This window comes from Marmota marmota, unplaced genomic scaffold (assembly GCF_001458135.2).
Source record: "Marmota marmota marmota unplaced genomic scaffold, marMar, whole genome shotgun sequence".
Lineage (NCBI taxonomy): Eukaryota > Metazoa > Chordata > Mammalia > Rodentia > Sciuridae > Marmota > Marmota marmota.
This window is the reverse complement of record NW_026000082.1, coordinates 21,264,520-21,279,809: the sequence shown is the minus strand read 5'-3', so window position 1 is coordinate 21,279,809 and position 15,290 is coordinate 21,264,520. Positions and strand designations below refer to the sequence as shown.

At 53.6% G+C, this 15,290-nt stretch overlaps 1 protein-coding gene across 19 annotated transcripts in view; it reads left to right on the top strand.

Annotated features, from left to right (window-relative positions):
• The window catches only part of Ptprf (protein tyrosine phosphatase receptor type F), a 76,545-nt gene that overhangs the window by 34,919 nt on the left and 26,336 nt on the right, over positions 1 to 15,290 (top strand). For 10 of the 19 annotated variants that reach the window (XM_048815558.1, XM_048815565.1, XM_048815569.1 and 7 more), the window contains 6 exons: positions 779 to 889; positions 4,771 to 4,782; positions 10,488 to 10,757; positions 12,360 to 12,941; positions 13,164 to 13,300; positions 13,749 to 13,893. In XM_048815558.1, coding sequence (XP_048671515.1) covers positions 779 to 889; positions 4,771 to 4,782; positions 10,488 to 10,757; positions 12,360 to 12,941; positions 13,164 to 13,300; positions 13,749 to 13,893 — 1,257 coding nt within the window. The remainder of the gene's footprint in view (positions 1 to 778; positions 890 to 4,770; positions 4,783 to 10,487; positions 10,758 to 12,359; positions 12,942 to 13,163; positions 13,301 to 13,748; positions 13,894 to 15,290) is intronic. The other 9 variants (XM_048815572.1, XM_048815566.1, XM_048815571.1 and 6 more) reach the window with 1 other exon arrangement.

The following is a 15,290-nucleotide window of genomic DNA, read 5'->3' as shown; positions in this document are numbered from 1 at the left end:
CCAGTTCCCTCCATCCTCTGGGAAGGTTTTTTCCAGCTGCGCTCCCTGCCCCCCGCCCCCCACAGTCCTGGCTCCTGTCTGTCCGTCTGTGGCCAGAGCAGCCCCTCAGGGTGCTGGCCAGAGTGGGAGCTGCAGCCTCCATTAGCCTCCTGAATTATGCAGGAGCCGTGGTGGGTCGAAGCACTTTAGCAGGACCAGGCTGAGGAAAGGAGTTGGAATGGGTGGGGCCAGCAGCATGGGGTGAAGTGGGAGGGGAGGGTGGGGGCCAGAGCAAAGGCTGTTGGACAGCAGGCCCCTCAGGCAAGCCCTTTCCTTCCTGGTGGGCACCAGAGCCTCAGGTTCTTACCTGATGAGGGCATTGCATGCTTAGGAATCCCAGGTGGGCAGGTCTACAGGCCACTCTTGCACCTGGCTCCAAGTTGCCGGCAGGCCTTGTGTTCAGAAGCACTAAAGGCGTGATCACTGGTAACAGGCTCCAGGACTGGCAGGAGTGTGATGGACACCTAGTGGAATTGGGAATAGGGTGCATCCCCTGCTGGAGCAGAGTTTGGCCCGCAGAGTGGGTGGGATTGTGCTCCAAAGCACAATCCTTGGTTGTAGCCTGGAGGTTAACTGGCTTTTCAGGGAGAGTTTCCTGGAAGCAGTACAGGTGCCAAAAGGTGTGGCCCAGGAGAGCTGCAACATCTGGTCGACACAAACCACAGACGCTGTCAAGACCTCATGTTCCAGGTCACATTCAACTTGGCCATGGCTGACCACTCTATTTGTGTTCCTACAGGTGCCTTGCAGATTGAGAGCAGCGAAGAGTCAGACCAAGGCAAGTACGAGTGTGTGGCAACCAACTCAGCAGGCACACGCTACTCGGCCCCTGCAAACCTGTATGTTCGAGGTAAGAACTTGGCAGTGCCTGGCCTCTATCACCATGGAGCTGAGCTGCACCTGCCAGACATGCCGCCTGGAGCCCTTGGTGCAGACACTCAAGGGACTGCCATGGGCCCAGACTCTCCTTTCCTTCTCTTTTAGCGGCAGTGGCAGCAGCTCCCATTGGGTAGGCTCATAGTGTCTGCCACAACTTGCCTTCCTTCCCTGCAGGCCTTTGAGGAAGCAGCCCCTCTTGGGAGCATTTGTATTTCTTGTAGGTCCTTGCTGCGTGGGCCCAGAGCCCTATGGGAGTCTGGAGCATTCCAAGTGGACTTCTTGGTGTGTGTATTGTGTGTGGACCGTGTATGTGCAGGCCAGTGCAATTTGCATGTGCACACCTGGCCTGGCTTTTCTCCAGTCTGTCCTCCTGCCTACTCTAGCAGGGTGGGCTCTTGGACCACTCTGGATTTTGAGGCAATCAGTCTTCAAATGGACCAGGTGAGCCTGACCCTTGGGGTCTTCCTGGAGGAGGCTGCTATTCTGTATCATCAGCCAGACCCTTTGTGTAGGGGGTCAGACTAAGGCAGCTGTGAGTGCCTGCAGGTACATTGCTTTGGGTGAGCACCTAGTGTGTTTGCGTGTTCCTTATTGGGATTGAGTGAATTGTGTGTTCTTCAAAGTCTAGGTACTTGAAAGAGGGGAGCTGGAGACTTGTTTTGGGGTGTGAGTTCTCTGATATGCTCACAGCCTAGAGGCAACCAAAGCCAACTATCTTTCCCCTTCTTGAGAACACACTAGGTCTTGTGTGACTGGTGCCCCGGAAGGACCCCTAGGAGGCCTTCCTACCCACCACTGTCCCTTACTTAGCCCTCTTGCACAGCGGGATGTCACTAGAAGTTAAACCGTCTCTTCTCAGGGGGCTTGTAAAGGAAAGTGAGGCAACATCGCCTCAGTGAGAGCAAATGCTCAGTGCCATCTTAGAGGCCATCTGACTGCCCCCTTTCCCCTCCCCAGTGCATGGGGCAGGGGTGATGACAGTTGGCCTATGCTATTCTTTGGGGCCATTTGATCAGACTTTGGTGAATTCAGAGAGGCCAGAGAGAATTAGTCCATCAGCTAACAAGTACTTATTAAGGGTCTGCTATATATCAGGGCAGAGGGTAGTTATGGAAAGGCCACATGCTGCCTGTCTATTTGGTGACCAGTCAAGCTGTGTAAGAGCTGTTTGTGATAGGCAAATTGTGCTCCGGAGACAAGTGAAGATGCTTCATGGGAGTTAGGATGGGAGGTTGCCATCTCCCTGCTCGTTGTTAGGTGTCTCAGCTCAGCAAGGCTCAATTGAGCTGACCTAGTGCCTGTCTTCAGGATCAGGAGCCCAAGAACCTCTCAAATGGCTGAGAGGAATGGAGCTTTCACCCCATGCTGATCCCTCTAAGAGATTAGCAGCTGGAAAGACCCTTCTCAGTGCCCAGTCTCCTCCCACTCCACCATATCATGAATGTGTGTGCTCTCAACTGTGTGCTTTTCCTAAAGACTGTAGTAGGGCTGGGATTTCAGAGGTCCCAGGCCTTAACAAGGAAAGCCCTGTCTGCATGTGGCTATGTGAGGCAGAGGAGAGGCCCAGAAGAGCCACCGTAAACAATAAGAAAGCTGTGCAGTGTGGCCCTGTGGACACATTTTTGGGAATAGAACTGCAGAGGCACTACTAAAGCAGAAGGCTCAGACTAGAGAAGGATGGACTCTTCTTGTCCTTTTAGTTGGGAAGTCACTGTCTGACTCACTGTCATCCTGGTCTCCACCCTGGAAGTGAGACAGTGGTTCTCCTTGGAGATGGGCTAAGCGGGCAGCTCAGGCCCTGAGTGACTCCTTGGAGCATCCCTGTTTACAGTGCCCCTGCTGTCCACATGTGGTGGGTTCAGGCAGGACTGACTGGCTCCTGCCATGGCCTATACCCCCCACCAGGTGTTCTTAAATTCACCTTCCTGGCTCCATTCCCAAGACTTTTTTGCCAGGGAATGTGGGGGTTCCTTTAGTTTCAGCTTATTTTTCCAGGGATGCTAAAACAGCCAACCTTGCTTCAGCTGTTCCCCATGCCCCATGGGCCCTAATTAAATATAAGGACAACTCCAAATCCTCTCTTCCCAGGGTCTACCTCATATCAAGGCCCCAGCTAACCTACACCTGCCCTCCTTTGCCGAGCGTAACCTGTGCTGTGGGCCCAGGACAGGTTACACCTTTCTGATAAGTCTTCTGCATACTTGAAAAGTCTTGCTCCCTAAGACCCTCTCCTCTTGTTCCTGGCAAAGCCCCCTTGCCTTTCACCCCAGCTCCTCTGGGACAAGCCTGTATTGTGTTGGCCCCCAGTTCTATATTCTAAACCCTAGTTGTGGGCAGGCAGCCATGGCAGAACCCCTCTCAGTGCCAGCCTACCTCTGGCCTGTGCCCCACCTGTCCCCCAGCACAGTCTTCCAGGCTTCTTTCTATTGCAGACTCGTGTTACCCTCCAGAGGGCAAGGCCACCTCTGGGCTTCAACTCTGTCTAGGCATGAGCCTCTCTGTCTAGGTGGGTGTGGACTCTAGCTGCAAGGTTCCTCAACCTCAGCACTATTGACATTTTGGACTGGATAATTCATGGTTGAGGATAATTCTTGGTACCGTACATAGTTAGATATTTAGGAGCATTCGTGGCCAGCTAAATACCAGTAGTCAAATCAACCTGGATAACCAAAACTCTTGCCAGACATCACCAAGTGTAACCTGAGGAGAATTGCCCCAGTTGAGCCCCCCTGTTCTGGATCAACAGTCTCATGCTTACATTGTCTCCATCAACTCTGACTCTCCACTCCTCTGCATCCATTGAGCCCTGGGCCTTGTCTCTTCCTCAGACTTGGCTTTAATGTCTGTCTCATATTCCTCCTCTGTTCCCCAAACTCTCAGGGCTCCTACTGCCTCTCTGAGATCTTGTGGCTGCTACACTGGATGGGACAGGACGTTTAAAACTCCCAGCATTCCAGCAGGCCTGTAGGAAGCACCTGAGAGCCAGTTGCCCTGCTGCCGTGAGGAGGCGCTGGGCGGCGGGGGGTGGGGGGTGGGGTGCCTTACACAGTTACATCTGACTTTGTTCACAGTTGGCCGCAGTTCCACCCACAGTCTTGCAGGCCCAGGCACGCTGGGTGAACCAGCCTCTTTCTCCGTCACCATCTGACTCCCTCCTTGAGTGACTCATTCTCTCCTTCCATCCACAGTGTCTCTTTCTTCCAGCTCTCAGGCGCACAGCTGCCAGGGCCAGAGTGGGACCCCACCCTCCACAAAGCCTGGCCTACCTACACCACGTCCAACAAATTTCCCATTCTCTGCAGGGACCTGGCTGCTGGGCTGCAGCTGTCTGAAATGGACTGGAGCTGATACCTCCTGACCTTCCTCCCCACAGGCGCCCAGATGTGCTCCTCACACTGGTGGGGTGCAGCATGAGGCTTTCTCAAGGCGGCGGGGTTCTAGTGGCTCATATGCCTTGGTGGGTTTGTGGGCTGGGTGGGCCCTGACCCCAGAGCCCAGTTCACCGGGTCTGTCTGAGCCTTGGGGTGTGCGAAGCATGGGGACTGGCCCATGCTCCATTTCCACCCCTCCTGGTTCTGCCTTTGGTGTCCCTGGCACCTGCCATTGGGCCCCAGCCCTGTCCACCATGTCCTCCATGAGTCCTGAGTCTTTTGTGAGCGGCGTGGTCCGTGTGCACCTGTGTGCACGTGTGTGTGTGTGCGAGGGGGCACAGGAGTCTTGTCTCGTCTCCGTGCTGTGTGGGCAGATGAAGGTTGGCCTGTTTTTACTCTCTCTGTGTTTCTCCTTGTCTTTTTTTTATTCCCTCCTCATCCTCATCGCACTCTGCCATCAACCCAAACTCTCATCTCTCAGATCAGCGAGAAGGTTGGTCCTTTTCACTTCTTATCCATCTACAGTTCGCCCGTCGACGGGATATTCCCGTCAGTTGGGACCAGCGGGCTTGGTCAGCTCCCTCAGACTCACTCCAGCTGTGCCTGCCCGCCAGTCGGCTCTGCTTGTCATTGGGTCGGCAGGCAGGCAGGACCAGGGATGGGTGGGTAGGTCCCCGGCCCTGCATGTTTCTGCTGCTTGAGTTCCTGATGCACCATGTGTCTGCATGTTCCCTTAGTGGGCTCCTCTGCTGGAGTGGTAGGGCAGGCATGGCGCATGGCATGAAACTATGCCATCTTTGCACTTGAGCCAGGCCAACTATCTTCCAGGTGGTTGTGGGGATGCTGTGTTTAGAGGAAGCTGTAAAGGCTGTCGTGTTTGACATGTACTGGGGGTGGTGAGACTTTCTACAACCTCCTCACTTGTATACAGGCCACGTTTGCCTGTGCAAAGCCGGAACTACTGGTAGACAGAATGGGCTGTCCCTTGGAGATCTTGCAGCACCAAACAAAAGTCCCATAATGTCTGCCTTGCCCTTGAGGACCCCAAAGCCCTTACCAAGGCTCAGTGAGGTAGACCAGGACTGGCTAGTCTGAAGCAGAGGCCAGCACATCTCTGCCTCGGGGAGCTAGCTAGGTGTCCATGGAACAGGGCAAGTGGCATCATCTTGGCTCACTGAGGAAGTCTCCTTCATTGTCGTCTTTCTTCTCTCCAGCCAGATCGATTTTAAGGTCATGCCCTCCACCCAAGCCTCCTGGCACCCTGTCTGTCTGAGGGTGGAATGTAGTTAGTCCAGCTAATGGTCCTTAGCCCTTGGTACTGGATGTTCAGACCCAAGTTGCTTACACCTAAAGTGACTGAGCAGTCAACTACAACTTAGCAAGGCCATGTGGGAGTCTAGAAATGGCCCCCAAGTTGGCCTCGTGTTGGGAAGGGCCTTCTGCAGACAACCCAAGCTCTTTCCAGAGCAGTTCCTTTGGGGCTCAGTTTCAGCTCCACCCTTTGAGCCAGTGCTGGGCTGGCAGTCATTCACATGTCACGTGGTCTTACAGGGTCGGTGGAGTCTCTCCTGTTCACTGGGCTTTGGGGATTCAGGGCAGAAACATAGGACAGGCTGAGTGAGCCCCAGAGAGCAGACCTAGGTCACCTGTCCCCCCTGCACCATGCTCTGTGGCTTGAGTTTCCTCAGTGAGGGAGAGGGAGCCAGTCAAGAGGAGGACTGCAGCCTGGGCTCAGATATCAGCCCTAAGCATCCATCCATATGCACTCCCGAGCTCTGGGGCATTTCGGTTACACCATTTCGCTGACCATGCGGATCTGCCAGGGCGTTCAAAAAACAATTGTCGACAGACAGCCCAGCCTGCAGCCACTCTGACCCCCACACCCCTTCACCCACTCTCTGAGTCCTTTATCCCTTCCCTTCCCCCATCCCACTCCCCACCCTGTGGTCCCACCAAAAATAAGCATAGACACAAATATTTAATGGGAAGGAGAAATGAGTTTCTAAATATTCCGGGGGGATTTGCCGGGCTGGTAATTTGTTTGGTGCTGATAATTGCATCTTACATTTTTCCAGCTTTACTTAAAACTGTGTGCCGGGTGCGCCAGCATTTAATTACTGCTCTGCGGCAGCCACAAGGTTATTTATTAAAGAGTTATTTTATCTTGATACAGTGGATCCTGCCCCTTATCCCCTCCTTAATGTTGTGTTATTTTCATCAGAGAAATTTCCGCGAGTGAATGCAGATTGCGGGGCTGCCTCCCCCTGCGATTAGGCTGTCACTCCACTGAATGCTGATGCCTCTGGGCGCCGCACCGCCCTATTATAGGGGGTTGTCAGTGCAAATAATTAGACTTAAAAGTTACATCTGAAATATAATCCAGAAATGGCAGGGCCCTGTTTTGGAAATTGTCTATAAAATGTCAGCACTAAGGATGCACGGGGAACAGTAATAGACCAGCATTGTTGGAGCCTGAGATTAAAACCCTAAGTGCATTTTTCCCAGCTCCAGTTTTTCCTTCCCTGCTGTTGCTTCTGTCGATAGACTGAGTCCAGGGTGAGTCCTGCGTCTTTGGAGGCCTTGTGCTTGTGACAGCAGGAGGAGAATGGTGGGGTTGTTGCAGTGAGGCATCAGCCTCTCCTGGCTGTTGGCACGGGGGTGGCTATCTGGGCAGGTCTAGGACCCAGGGCCCCGTTGCCACTTGGGATACCAGGAGGTTGTCTCTTGCCCCTCTTTTCCCTACCCTTACCTCTGTGGACATGCTGACCTCTCCCAACACGTGGGATGAGATGTCTGAACTCCAGGAAACTGCACTCCAGGATTCCTTGTATGTGACTAGAACCTGGTGCCCCTATGAGAGTGGAGGTGGTTCTCCTAGGGGCCTCTTGCTTGGTGCTAGGAATCACCTAAGGGTCACATCCAACCTCACCCTCATCTTGAAGTTTTTCCTACTACCTGCATCCAGGAGGGGGAAAATAAAAACAAAACCATTTGAAGTGTTATTTCCTTCAGGGAATCAATTTTCTGACAGTGGATGGAGTTGGAGGCTTTTGAAGGAGTGGCCCAGGAGATTGACACAATGTCCAGGGCCAGTTTACAAGGTCTGCATTTGGCCTGAAGACCTCATCCTCCAGGGACTAATTGGGGGTAAAGTCCATTCAAGTGTCCGGGCTGTTTAGGTTCCGGCCCAAGGTTTATTGGCCAAGGCCCTACTTTCTTTTTTTGGAGCTTTTGGTTTCAGTATCCAAGGACCCAATCTGGCTTCAGGATTCTACCACTGACCAGAGTCGAACTTTCAGCCATGACCTCTCTCCCCTGGCACAGGCTGTAGAAGCCCCACTCTCATGCCAGCTAGAGGCACCTCTTGCCAGCCTTGGCTAATCCTGAAGCTTCTCCCCATAACCTTCTGGGCCTCTTTTCAGGCCTGTCAGCCAGGGCTCTAAAGGGTGTGAGCTTTTCACAACAAAAACCTACTCTTATTACATATGTAAAGGTAGGCATGCCCCTTCAAGTGTTAGTGTTGTCTATCCCCTTGTCTATAATCAGAACGTGGCAACATGGGACCCTCCCCGCACACTAGTGCTCAAGTAGCTTCTCCTCAAACCTGTTTTCATGCCCCTCAGCAGGAGGAGATGGGACAGATACTGGCCAGGAGGACAGAGACCTGGTCAGCCTTAGCTGCTCCTCTGGGCTGGACCCCTCCCTTCCTTGGCAGGCCTGGGCCTGGCCTGCACGCAATCCTCCCTGTCTGTGCCTCACCTTCCAGCACCCGCCCCTGGGGCTGGCTCTGGAGCCCAGGGAGTGCCTACACCCCAGGCTGGTGACAGTTCTGTCTGTCTTCTGGCCTCACCTTGTGCCAGTTGAAGGACGTGCTGAAAGGAGACTGTGTGTTGCTGTGAGGCACTTGCGAGCCACGCCCCAGACCCACCTGTTTGCCCTGAGAACTACTGTGTCTGTAACATGGTGTCGTCGTTATCAGTGTGGACTCCCAGCATTAGAACAGATGACAGAAACCAACTTATACCAAAAGCAGAACAGGGAGTCTCTTGTTGAAAAACTAAAAAAAAAAAAAAAAAAAAAAAATGGAGTAGATTTGATGTTGGACAGGGCTGGAGCCAGGTGTTCATGAACAGTTTGGTCAGGCCTTTCTCTTAGCTTTATTCTTGCTGCTGACTTCTTTGTTCTCCAATAAATACTCCTGTGTGTTGAGAAAGGTGGTCCTGGCCTCTCCAAGCTTAGCTACCCTTGCAGAGAGTGAGTCTGCTGACAATTTGTACAAATGTCCAAACACTGTTTCTTGTTAGGCAGATCTGGGCCATACACTTCGTGTGCCACAGATAGGAGCTGAGATGGCTCACCTGTGGAAAATGAGAGTGGGGCTGGGGTGGAGCTCAGTGGTAGAGTGCTTGTGTAGCACACGTGAAGCCCTGGGTTTGAATCTCAGCACCGGAAACAGGAATATAATATTGCTGATTCTGGGAGAAGGAAGAACTCTGGATATCTGCAAGACACCCAGAAACTCCACGTGAGCCTGGAGACAGACTCAGCCAGTGAGCTGATCATCAGGGCCTGCTCAGGGAACTGCTGGTGTTGTGGTTTTATCTGGAGGACCCCGATTGAGGCAGGCTATGGGAGGAGTTGAACCAGGTGCCGAGCAAGATCTTCTTGTCCCCTGGTAGAGGAACATTGAGGAACCATGCAGGAACTTGGTAGGGGAGTGGACAATTCATGCTTTCCTGTCTGTGAAGGGCCAGTTGAGGGCAGGCAGAAAATGACATGGCAGGTGGATCAGTGAAGACTCCACTACAGTTACCCAGAGGGGAGAGAGTAGTGGCTTGGATTTGGTGGTGGCAGTTACCCATGTATTTGGACAGAAATAAATAGATTTGAAAGATATTTTAAGCAGCAGCATTAACAGGACCTGGTGATTTGCTGAACATCTTGGTTCTGGGTTTCAGTTTTGAACCCTGTGGGGTCAGAGGTAGGATCTGGTGATCTCTGTAGTAGCTTTCAGATCGGATTCTGTGGTCTGGGGCTGGGTGAGGTGCTCCTGATGTGGTACCCCGGGTCCTCTGCATGCCTGGGATCTCCAGAAGGATCCTCAGAGACCAGCACTCTTAAGTAGTACCCTTGAGTCCCTTAGCCTCACTGCCTGCCTTCTTCAACCCTGTGTGTAAGGGTGCCCACACAGGACACACCCAAGCCTCTGCCCACCAGCTGCACGACCTGTCTGCATGCCAAGCATGCCGTGCATGGCTAAGTCTTGTCTGCCTTCCCTCTCTCTGCATGCTCTGAATGTCTGCCAAGCTTGCAACTTCGGGGGTGGTTCCAGGATGCATCCTGGACTCAGAAGCTCAAAACAGCTTCTGGCCAGGGGAGTCCAAGGCTGGAGGTGGTGGCCAGGCACAGTCACCCTCCCCCTTGAGACCTTTGTTCACTGGCGCAGGGAGCCATCTGTTTGGCACCTTCATCATGTTACTGCCATCGTCATGCCCATCCTGCCCGCGGACCACGTCCCTGGCCCGCCCCAGCCCCTTGCCCTGGCCTAGCCCTACTGAGAGGCAGCCCTTCTTCTTGGGTCCCAGGCTGTACCTTAAGCACAGCCAAGGCCTGGCAGGTGGTCATTCACTTCCTCTTCTCTTCCTCTTGGGCCACAGCCTGGAGGTGGAGGCAGTGACTACATAGAAGGAGGCCATGTTACTCCCAGACTGACCCTCTGCCCTCCCGCAGCCATGCTCCAAGGACCCTCATCCCAGGGCCTGCATTTCTCTCACTGGTGTCCCAGCCAGTCCCCCTGGAGACACATGGGGAGGTGGGTCAGGAGCAAGCAGGGGCAGCCACTGAGGGACAGCCTGAGTCATGGCCCTGGCCAGGTCTGGACCTTGTGCTAAACCTATGTGTGACCTTGGGCAGACAAGACTTTTCTGGGCCTTGGTTTCCCAGGCTGTAAAACAGGAGCTTGGTTGTGAGAGCTCTCATTACGATATTGTGTTCCAGACGGTCCCTGAGAGCAGGGCTACCTCTAGCCCCAATGCACTGTGGGAGATGGCAAGCCAGGGCCCAGTGATGGCACCCCTCCTGTTTCTGAGTGTGGGCTTGGCTCTGACAAGGGGGACTTCCTGGATGAGGGGCCCCTGCCCTTTCATCCACCCTCGTGTCCTGCCCGGCCTGTGAGTGCCTCTCTCCCTCCTCCCGCAGTGCGCCGTGTGGCTCCTCGTTTCTCCATCCCTCCTAGCAGCCAGGAGGTGATGCCAGGTGGCAGTGTGAACCTGACTTGTGTTGCGGTGGGTGCACCCATGCCTTATGTGAAGTGGATGATGGGGGCCGAAGAGCTCACCAAGGAGGATGAGATGCCTGTCGGCCGCAACGTGCTGGAGCTCAGCAATGTTGTGCGCTCTGCCAACTATACCTGTGTGGCCATCTCCTCGCTGGGCATGATTGAAGCCACAGCCCAGGTCACAGTGAAAGGTGAGTGTAATGGATGCTCTGGTGGCTAGTGCCCTGCCTTGTTGCAGAGGACTCTAGGAGACCCTGGTGTCTGTGACAGGTGAGTATGAGCTGGCTTCTGGGGAAACATCCAGGGCTTTGGATGGCATTACCATTTCCTGAGTGCCCTAGCCATGGGGTCTTCTGGGTTCTGGGAAGTAGGAGGGATTTCTGTTATCTATAATCTGAATGAGAATAGCTAGCATGCCTTGAGTACCTGGGTGGCAGGATCATGCTAGTAAGCATTTTATTTTGCTTTGTTTTTTAATTGCTCTGAGAGAGAGATGCTCTTATTATCCTAGTTTTATAAGTGAGAAAATTGAAGCACAGAGAGGCTATGTCATTTGCCTAGGGTCAAACAGGAGGAGCAGACAGCACAGGAATGTCAGTTGTGGTGGTCTAAATCTACAGCCCACCTCCATAACCACTACATACCCCGGAGTCAAACATTCCCAGCAAGAAGGTTGTAGAAATGGTAGCTAAGCAGCAAGGAGTGGATTCATTCTGCCTGGGGCATTGGGCACAGGCACATGTATGTAACATGTATATAACACTTATGTAAGGGAATTCCTGCTTGGTCTATTATTTGCTTCTTCTCTGATCCATTCTCTGTTCTGTAACTTGTGGGGGTTTTTGTTGTTGTTGTTGTTGATGGACCTTTATTTTATTATTTTATTTGTTTTTATGTGGTGCTGAGGATCTAACCCAGTGCCTCACACATGCAAGGCAAGCACTCTACCTCGGTACCATAACCCCAGCCCTTGTGTGTTTTTTTTAAAGACATAAACCAGTATCTTATTATCTTCCCTCTTTTGGAGTCAGGACCCTGTGCATGCTAGGCAAGTGCTTTACCACCAAGCTGTACCCCTAGCTCCATGTCGCTTGCTTTTAAAAAAGAGAGAGAGCTTTCAGTGGCTTCCATTGCTCTCAGGATATATAGATCAGGATGCTCACTGTGGTCCCCCAGGGCCTGTTGGCTGCCAGCTTGTTAGTTCTCTCACTGGAATGTAAGCTCCATGAGAGCAAGGCTGCAGCAGCATGGCATTGTGGCTCCAGAGCAATGCTGGCCCTTGGTGGGTACCATCTATTCATTGAAAGTGTGGACCTGGGACATATTTAAACTAGGGCATGGGGTCTGTTGGGGCTAGTGGCTCCATCACTCAGGATAATCTCCCCTGCCCTCCTCCTGTCACACATACTTGCCACTGGTGTGTGCAGGTGAACTCAGAGGCAAAGCTCTGCTACCTGGTCTGGATGCTTTTCATCCAAGGGCGAGTCCCCTTTATCACCTCTGGGTCTGTTTGTTAGGTGAATTGGGGGGGCCTATGTGGGACTGCAGTGAGTATGAGTCTCAGGCATGACATGTTACATACTAAATGACCCCAAGCCCTGGGAGCACTAACAGGCCTAGCTATGGTCCCTCACTAGGTGCCCTCAGAGGTCATTGTGAGCTTTTCAGGCCATTATTCGAAGTGGGATATACTATGCTGTCCATAGTAGGTGGTCTTAGATGATGCCCAAGGTTATGATTGGTTCCTGGGGTCACGACCTTAGGCAGCCCTGAGTCATCTGCTTTGTCCCCAGCTTTGCCGAAGCCTCCGATTGATCTTATGGTCACAGAGACAACTGCCACCAGTGTCACCCTGACCTGGGACTCTGGGAACTCAGAGCCTGTATCATACTACGGCATCCAGTACCGTGCCACTGGCACAGAAGGCCCCTTCCAGGAGGTGGATGGTGTAGCCACCACCCGCTACAGCATTGGTGGCCTCAGCCCTTTCTCAGAATATGCCTTTCGTGTGTTGGCGGTGAACAGCATCGGGCGAGGGCCACCGAGTGAGGCCGTGCGGGCACGCACGGGTGAGCAGGCACCCTCCAGTCCTCCGCGTCGCGTGCAGGCCCGCATGCTGAGCGCCAGCACCATGCTGGTACAGTGGGAGCCACCTGAGGAGCCGAACGGCCTGGTGCGCGGATACCGTGTCTATTATACTCCAGACTCCCGCCGCCCCCTGAGTGCCTGGCACAAGCACAACACTGATGCAGGGCTCCTCACCACTGTGGGCAGCCTGCTGCCTGGCATCACCTACAGCCTGCGTGTGCTCGCCTTTACTGCCGTGGGTGATGGCCCACCCAGCCCCACCATCCAGGTCAAGACGCAGCAGGGAGGTAGGTTGGGGTGTCTGCTGACTGGACAGCCCACTGCAGAGGTGGGGTGAGCTGGGACTGTGACAGGCTGTGCCACTGGGAGTGGGTAAAGGTGCCATATTCCATAGATATGTGGTCACTTGGGATGCAGGACAAGAGTGTGAGAGTGAAGCTTGCTTTCCTGGGCGCCCCTGCTGTTGGGGGTGTGGTGAGGCTGACAGTGCCTGGGGTGGGGTGTTGCAGTGCCTGCACAGCCCGCGGACTTCCAGGCTGAGGCTGAGTCGGACACCAGGATCCAGCTTTCATGGCTGCTGCCCCCACAGGAGCGGATCGTCAAATATGAGCTGGTATACTGGGCAGCAGAGAATGAAGGCCAGCAGGTGAGCCACAAGGCTGGGAAGGGCACAGGGTGGAGGGGGCTCCTCCTGGTCAGGGAGTCTAATTGGCTCACCCAGGCAAGATTTTTTGGGTTCTGTGGCTCACATGGGTATATTCTCTAGGGTTTCTCCTTGGAGTTTTGACTCACACTGCCTGTGTGGTTCTGTAGGCTTTGCCACCCCTGTGCTTCAAGTCTGCCATTGGATCTCCTAGGCTCTGTGACTCAAGTGACCTTGACACAGCTCAGACGTTTCCTTGGGGTCACGTGGCCCATGTCTGTGAAGCACTCGTGGCATGGGCCAGCCATGTTTTCTTGTAGGGTCCACGTGACCTGTGTGGAGCCAGTCCTGAAGCCACAGTGTGTCCCCGGGTGCAGGTTGCAGCCTGCGTGGGGAGCAGCATCTGGCCTTGGAGGTCAGAACAGTCAGTGAGTGCTCCCTGCTCTTCCAGCACAAGGTGACCTTCGACCCCACCTCCTCCTACACTTTAGAGGACCTGAAGCCCGACACGCTGTACCGCTTCCAGCTGGCTGCCCGCTCAGATGTGGGTGTGGGCGTCTTCACCCCCACCATAGAGGCCCGCACAGCGCAGTCCAGTAAGTGTCTTCTGAGACCACTGCCTGTCACCTCTTGCTGGGGGGCACACAACACACATACCCTTCCCTCTTGATCAGGTGGGTGGTCTACTCTGATGGGTCTAGCACATAACTCTGGTCTGGGCTCTTAAGTCTGGACCCCAAGAATGAGACAGGTAAGTGCCCCTAGTCTGTATCCAGATGGTGGCTGTTCCCCCTGCTCCCTGCCCAGCCTTTTGACCCTCACCTGCCCCTGTACCCCCTCACCCAACCCAGGTAAGTTCTATGTCTGTGACTCACTTCCATCCTCCATCCCGCTCACACTGGGTCACACTAGTGACTTGGTGGGCCAACCATGTCCCGGACTTTTTTTGGTGGCTGTCTTCCCTCCCTATGTCCCCACATCTCATCCACCCTATCCCCTTCCTCATAACCTCACCATGAGAGTTACCATGAGCTGTATAATACCTCTGAGCCTACTGCACTTGGGGACAGGTCTGTGACAATGTGTTTTAGAGATAGAATGTGCCCCATGTCTGTGTGTGGGACCACAACATTCACATGACAACTGATTGGCATTGTATTTTACTGTATTCTGCCTGTGTGAGACTCTGACAGTGTGACTGCATGTGAGATATCACCTGACCATCTGGCTGTGCAGCCCCTTTATGCGTGTCAGTGTATCCTGGGTGTGGTTCCCCGTGACTCCGTGGTGACCCTGTGACCATGTCTGAGGGTCTCTGGAGCTCTCTAGATGACAGACTGAGAGAGCGTGTGTGTAACTCTATCTGTGATCACCCAACAAGAATGGGCCACTGTGTCAAGGCTTTCTATTTGATAAGATGGCAGTGGGTGTGACTGGCTGTGCACCATGGGACTTAGTGACCACATGTAATGACCATAAATATGCAGTATCTGTGAAGTCTTTATGATGTGGGACTGTGCATAACAACTAGTGGTGTCCAGAGGCTGACTGTGACCTTGTGTTCGTGGATTCATTCTAGAAGCGTCTAAGTGCTGCTGGGGGCCAGGCCCCATGCATAGTGCAGGCAAAGGTGGGAGCCAGCTGGGGAGCAGGAGCAGTGAGCATGGCAGCCGACAGGCTGGGAAACCGGGAGGGCAGATGATCAAGGGTGAGCAGGAGACCATTGTAGCCAGAGTGGCTCCTAGAGCCATAGCAATCCAGCCCTAGGGATAGAGGACTGGCTCTGGCTCTGTGAGAATGGACAAGACAGATTGAGATGAAGCAGAAGACCACTTAGGAGGTTCTGCAATAGTCTAGGCAGAAGGTAAAGGGGCTCAGATGAGGTGGTGTGGCAGATTAGAGAGATCTCTGGGGTGTCAGCTGGCCCAGATTTGATAATGGATAACATGATGGGGGGTTGAGGGAAAGGGAAGCAGAGGTTCATCTTATTACT